This window comes from Saimiri boliviensis, chromosome 20, assembly GCF_048565385.1.
Source record: "Saimiri boliviensis isolate mSaiBol1 chromosome 20, mSaiBol1.pri, whole genome shotgun sequence".
In the NCBI taxonomy this organism is placed as follows: Eukaryota; Metazoa; Chordata; class Mammalia; order Primates; family Cebidae; genus Saimiri; species Saimiri boliviensis.
In genome coordinates, this window is record NC_133468.1 from 12,553,798 (window position 1) to 12,560,997 (window position 7,200).

General features: G+C 42.3%; 1 protein-coding gene across 4 annotated transcripts in view; it reads right to left on the reverse strand.

The window, feature by feature from the left end:
- The window catches only part of RANBP17 (RAN binding protein 17), a 318,395-nt gene extending 317,185 nt beyond the window's left edge, over positions 1-1,210 (reverse strand). For all 4 annotated transcript variants that reach the window (XR_012515307.1, XM_074390456.1, XM_039460716.2 and 1 more), the window contains exon 1: positions 1,046-1,210. Coding sequence is in view for 3 of the 4 variants with exons in the window: in XM_074390456.1 (XP_074246557.1) it covers positions 1,046-1,063 (18 nt within the window). In the remaining variant the exon portion in view is untranslated. The remainder of the gene's footprint in view (positions 1-1,045) is intronic.
- Positions 1,211-7,200: the final 5,990 nt, after the last annotated feature.

Sequence of the window (7,200 nt, forward strand, 5' to 3'; positions counted from 1 at the left end):
CCCTGAGAGTAGAAACCACAGAGTTTTGTTCACAGCTGCTGTATCTTCAGCGTCTAACATAGTTAGTAGGTGCTCAATAATTAATGGAAGAATGGAGGCTCAAAGAAACTTAAAGCATCTCTTAGCTGAGAGCATAGCATCTCTGCTTCACTCCTTCCCAACATACACACTTGGCTGGCCGCCCCCTTTTCTGTGCTCCCATGATACTCTGTGACTATTTCTACCATACATTTTTCACTTGTACCGTAATTCTCCGTGAACTCTATGAGGGCGAAGATAGTAAGATGTCATCGTTTATCCCTAGAACTTTGCACAGTGCTTGAGACACAGTGAGGAGACAATAAATGTTCGCTGAACAAGTGAAAGGCGATGTCAGAGCACCCCGAGGCTATACAGGCACGCGTCCCATCCTCGTAGCCTCTGCGATCCTCGCGCCCGCACCCGGCCCGGTTTCCTCCTCCAAAGAGGCGGCCGCGGAGCCCTCCTTCGCAACTCCCCGCAGACGCAGCCCCTGTTTCCTCCGGCCAATTAAAGTCCAACTGCTGCCGCCGCTCCTTCGGCGGACCCCAAGCCCCAGCTCGGGCTCGGGCCCCACTGCGTGGAGGGAGGCTGACTACAGATGCGCGCCGGCGACGCGGCGGGAAGGCGGGAAGGCTGGAAGGCTGCTCGTCCGCTCGGCGGCCGCGCGAGGCGCCCCGAAGCCGGCGCAGCTGGGACTCCACTAACGCCGCGGTCCGCGCGCGTGCCGCCGGCGTCCGCACCTTCCCGGTGGCGAGCCCTCGGCCTGTGCCCCGTCCCCTCCACCCGCCGCCCCCGAGCCAGGCTCGGCAGCCCCTGCAGACTCCGGCCCGAGCCTGGGGTGTGCAGCCCAGGCCAGTGTCCCGGTCCCCGACTAGGGGCGGAGGTAGGGGCTGGGAGTCCGGGGACCCCGGCCCGCGACCCCGCGGCCTCCGCCGCTGTCCTCGGCCCTCGGTCTCCAGACCCCCGCGTCCCGCCGGGTTCCCAGGGCGGCGGAGCGCGGGCCCGCGGCGCAGAGCGCACTGACCTGGAAGTGCAGCGCCATCTTCCCGGGAGGCGGCGCCGGCCGGCCGGTCTGCACCGAGCGCCCTAGGAGAGGGAGCGGGGGCGGGCGCCGCGGAGCCCCAGCCGCCCGCGGGGTCCCTGCGCCGCTCGCCGGCTCGCGCGCGCTCGCTCCTCGCAGCCTCAGACGCCCTGGGAGTCCGCGATGGAAGCGATGGAAGCGCTGGAGGGGCGGGGCGGGGCGACGGGGGCGGCACGCGGGGCGGGGCCGACGGGGGCGTGTCCTCCGGGAATCTGAACCACCCCTTGCTCTCAAGCTTCAGCTGCTGCGTGTTGGTGGATCATCACCTCTAACCTCTGCCTTTTGACACAACTACCACGACCCACCGGCCAGCAGTGGACCCTGAGTCGTAAGTCTTCCCAAGGCTCTCTTGACTCCTGACCCTCAAAATACAACTATCGCCCATGGCTCCCGACTCCTGCATCGCCACAGATTTTTTGTCTCCTAGCAGCCACTTATCATGAACACACACGAGCCATAACCTTTGACTACCACATGCCAACTGCTGCCCTTGACCCCTGACTCCTGGGACTCAACTTCCATTGCTGCTTAACAATGTTTTTAGCTTCATTTTGGTTAAAATTAAACTGACCATGTCTACATGCTCTTAAGTTGTAAAATTCAAGCGTTACCTCTTAATCCTTGTCAGTATTCCATTTAATATGAACTTATATTTTACACCAAATGATTCCATTGCAATGAGAATTTATTGGAGCAGAAGTGAGGCAAAGTCACTGCTTCCTGATGTTGTTTGTTTTTTCTTCAAGTTCAACAGTTCCATTTGGGAGCACTGTACTTTAGTATTTAAGGGGGAAACTCCTTTAAGTATTTCTTATATTCAGTTCTGCTAACAACAAAGTGTCTCAGCTTTCGTTAACATAAAATCATCTTATTTTGCCTTCATTTCTTAAAGGATAATTTTGCTGGGTATAAAATTTCACATTGGCTTTTTTTTTTTTAATCTGTCAGGATCTTAAATATGTCTTTTCATTGTCTTCTGGTTGTCATTGTTTCTACTGAGAAATCAGCCATCAGTCTAACTGTTGCTCCTGTCTTCTCCCATCCTCAGCTACTTGAAAATTTTTCTCTTTTTTCTTTTTTGTTGTCAGCACTTTGAGTTTGATGCCACAAAGTTTGTATATGTGTGTGTGTGTGCTGTATTTATACTGTTTGGGATTCGTAAAGCTCTTTAAGTGTGAATCTGATCTTTTTCATTGGGTTTTGAAAAATCTTGGTCAGTATTTCTTTAAATATTGCATCTGTCCCCTCCTCTATCTTTCCATTCTGGAACTCCAGTTACATGTATGCTAGAACATTTTGCTATATTCCTTGTTTCTCTTTTGCATTTTTTCTATTTGCCTGCTGCCCATTCTATAGAAACTCTGTTCTGCTGTGTCTGAGATGCTATACATCTCCTCTATTAAATTCTTAGTTTTAGTTATAATATTTTCAGCTCTAGAATTTTCATTTAGAAAATTGAAATTTTCATGCTTCCTCCTCTCCCATTTTAAAAATAGATTCCAAGGCTTTGAGGAAATTCTTTATTTTCTTAAACATTTTAGCTATATTATTTAAAGCTCTTATTTATCTGATAACTCCAATATCTGAATCATCAAGTCCTCCTCGGTTTTTTGGTGTTTGGTCCCCCCTTTTTTTAATAGCATATCTCATGATTTCTTGTTGAATTCAAATGATATAAAAGAAAATCTGTAGAGGCTCTAGTTGATAACAAGTTTCTCCAAAGAGGCTTAAGTTTTCTTGTTGTAGTAGGCAGATATGAATACTGGTGGATCATTGAGTCTTTTTAATTCTGGTTAACTTTAATTTTGACCTTACTCCTTGGCCATGGTCCTTACTAGGTCTTACAACTAAAAGCCTAGAATGTGGCTGGGTGTGGAGGCTCATGCCTGTAATCCCAGCGCATTGGAAGGCCAGAGAGGGTGGACTGCTTGAGTTCAAGAGTTTGAGACCAGCCTGACAACATGGTGAAAGCCCATCTCTACAAAAATTACAAAAAATTAGCTTGGTGTAGTAGCATGCGTCCATAGTCCCAGCTACTTGGGAGGCTGAGGTGGGAAGATCACTTGGGCCCAGAAGTTAGAAGGTGCAGTGAGCTCTGATTGCACAACTGACCACTACACTCCAGGGTAGGCAACAGAGCAAGAATGTGTCAAAAAAAAAAAAAAAAAAAAAAGCCTGGAATGTTTACCAAGATCCTCCCACCTTGTGGGGCTTGAACTCTAGTCGCTTTGTCACCAGCCCTGTGTAGCTGCTGAAATCTTTGTTGAGCTCTTTGGGTGCTGTTGTTCTGCTGGATTTCTTGGAGTCTCTTCATGTGCATGTGTATCATAGGAAGTGACACAAATTTGGGGGCTCACGTCTCTGTAGTGTCGTTCTTTCTAGAATTTTGTCCCTCAATTCTCAGTTACTCTTGTTCCCAAACTCCAGACTTTGTTCCTAGCCCATTGAGACTACTGCTTTTTATTTAGCTGCTACTCCTTGCTACCGATTGGAAAGTGCTCTGGGATGGCAACAGGAAGGAGCAGATGGGGAATCTAAGGTAAATTTGAATCTTACCTCTTGTGCACTTTCCTTCTTTAAAGATTTGTGGCCACTTAAATTCTCCCTTTTCCATTGCCTTTAGTTGTTAAAGATATTTATCTGTAGTGTGTATGTGTGCATGTTGCTGTTAAATTCATATTTACTCATAGTTTTATGTACATTTAATATATGTGATAGAATTGTCATATACACACATACACACACACATACACACACACACACACACACACACACACACACACACACACACACGTGTCCTATCTTTATAAGAGTTTTCAGTGGAAGATCTAATCCAACATAAGACACTCCATCATTTCAAGCCTGTTTGCAACTTCCGTTCTTGATCCTTGGTTTTCATAGCTCATCCACTGTCCATAAATCTGCATTTCCACAACTGAACTCCTATAAATCTTAATATTGTCAACACCATCCCCCTGCCATTTTTCACTCCTGCATCCCAAAGTTCCTGATTCCCATAGTCATAATTTCCATTTCCAGGTCTCAAGACTTTTGTTATCTAATCTCAACTGTGATTCCTACATCCCAACATATCTGATGCCCACATCCCAAGCACCCATTATGATTTCTGACCTAAGATGTCTGCTGCACAATACCCCGTTATTTTAACTGCCTGTTGCTTTTGACTGACTTCTAAAACCCAACCACCTTTTAAGGCTATTGTTTTAAAATGGCATTTTTATCACCTCAAATGTTAGGTCCTTGAAGGAGAAACCATTATTTGAGTTTTGAATCATTTAATTTTATTTTCCCACCCCAGAATATTGTCAGCAGAAACATAAGGTTGTGATAACAACAATGGAGGTTGCCAAATACTCTGTGGATTCACCAGGCAATTTTGGAAACAAGAAGCCAACTGTTTTTTTCCTTTTAAATTTGAGTGACTGCTTAAGATTTCTGTTTTCAATTAACACTCTCTTCCATGAGGGTCTATCAACAAAATATGCATATAACTCCATCTCTTTTATGTCAGTTAATAAAATTTAAGATATAATTATGTCACTACAGCTATTAAAATTAGCACAGAATATGCTCCAGGACGTCAAATAATTCATCTCTATCACAAAACTCAATTAAAGGAAGGACATTTAGAACCCTTAGGAATTATAAAATTATCTTTCTTTATGGAAACCAGCCTTCTGAAAAAGACAAATGGATCTTTGATCTTTGTACTTTTCAGGAGATTCAATTAACATTTGTAATTCTCATACCTTAGGAGATTCATCTAACATCTCTGAGTTTTGATGTGTTATTTCTAAGATCAGATGACAGTAAGTCTGTAATTCAAATAATTTTCTGGACAATATTATGAGATATGAAGCAGGAGAGCACAGTGGTTAGGAAAACAGAGTCTAGATTTGGATGTCAGCTGCATCCCTTAGCAGCTAGCAAACTTGAAGTCACTTCACCTCTCTATGGTTTCATTTCCTCATTTGAGAAATGGAGATGTCATAATACTTATCTCATAGGTTGCTGTGATGATTAAATTAGTTGATAATATGTAAAGTATTTGGAAGGTACTTGGCAAATAATAAGTGCTATATAAATAGTAATTATTATCAAGAACATTTATATTATTCTCTGAATATACTGTTTAAAATTATATGTTGATAGCATGGGATTATAATTTTAATCAAACAGACTAAGTTACTCCGTTTTTTTTTTAATTTGCAAATTTACCAAACTGGATATTTCCTCATTGCCCTACTCCCACTTCACCCAGCTTCTCTAACCAGAAATATTTCAAAAGGTTGTGACATTATTTACATTACCTTTCTGTATGAAATGGAAAGGCTGTTAATGTTAATATTTTCATAAATTGTGAGACTGAAACGGCAAGTGTCTATCAGTACTTAAAAAGTAAAATCTATGATCATTTACTTTAGTAGCACTTTTAAACAAAGTAGACTAATGTTTTAGTGTACAATTCCCTTAGCTTATTCTACAATTGCAATTTGATTAAGTACATTTAGCAAGATTGCTTAATAACTCAGTAAGCTGTGGGAATCCAGCAGAGGGCAGGTAGGCGAGAGAAACAGGAGGGGAATGTATCCCCCAAATTCAAATTTACATCAAACCCTCCCAAAACACAACAGTTACACATTAATAAAATATTTACCAGTGTGTTTTATTATGCTGGCTAATTTTTGTTTTGTCAAGTCTTTGACCTTAAACATAATTACTTAAATATCCAATGTAAAACCAGAATACAATAATAATAAATTCTTCTCCACTGTTAATATGAATACGAGTTATTTCATAATCTTGATTATTACATATATACTAAAAAATATACATTATTTTCTTTAGATGGTTTTACATTTTTAACATACCGGCAATAGCAAAAGTATAATGCTCTGAATTAATAACGCCAGTACTGGCCAGGTGCCATGGCTCACACCTATAATCCCAGCATTTTTGGGAGGTCAAGGTGGGTGGATCACGAGGTCAGGCATTCAAGACCAGCCTGCCCGATGTAATGAAACCCCATCTCTATTAAAAAAAAAAAAAAAAAAGTGCCTGGGCGTGGTAGCCAGTGCCTGTAATTCCAGCTACTCAGGAGGCTGGGGCAGGAGAATCACTTGAACCTGGAAGACAGTGAGCTGGGATCACGCCACTATACTCCAGCCCAGACAACCGTGGGGGATTCCATCTCAAAAATAATATATTATTATTATTATGTCAGTATTTTGACACGTAAAACTTAAATATTTCTCATTCTGTATATTATCTTATTTGCATATTAGTGCTTCCATATAATAATAAGTAGTTTAAGGAATTATGTATGCAAGAGAGTAATATTACGTTAGTAAGTGTCCTTAAAGTTACTGCTAAGCAAGAATATGATAAAATATCACCTGATAGTCAATGCTATTGGACAAATAAAGTAGTAAAAGCTTTATGAAAATCAATTTGACAATATATATCAAAAACCTTAAAATTGTACATCCTGGCTGGGTGCAGTGGCTCACGCCTCTAATCCCAACACTTTGGGAAGCTGAGCTGGGTGTATCACCTGAGGTCAGCAGTTCAAGCAGCCTGGTCAACATGGTAAAACCCATCTCTACTAAAACTACAAAAATCAGCTGGGTGTGGTGGCAGGTGCCTATAATCCCAGCTACTCAGGAGGCTGAGGAGAATCACTTGAACCTGAGAGGCGGAGGTTGCAGTGAGCCGAGATCGTGCCATTGCACTCCAGCCTGGGTAACAAGAGCAAAACTCTGTCTCAAATAATAATAATAATAATAAATAATAAAAAGTACATCATCTCCACCTGACTTCTAGAAAATGATCCTAAGAAATAATCTAAATTTAAAAAATAAAATATGTGAAGATATTTATTACAGCTGATTTATAATAAAGAAAAGCTGAAAAGGCTAAGTGACAGTACAGCATATGGCAAAATTTCATATAGTCACTAAGAATTATGTTTATGTGAAATGAGCTAGGCACAGAAAGACAAATACCTCATGTTCTCACTTACATGTGGAATGAAAAACTCACAGAAGCAGAGAGTAGAATGGTGGTTACAGAGTCTA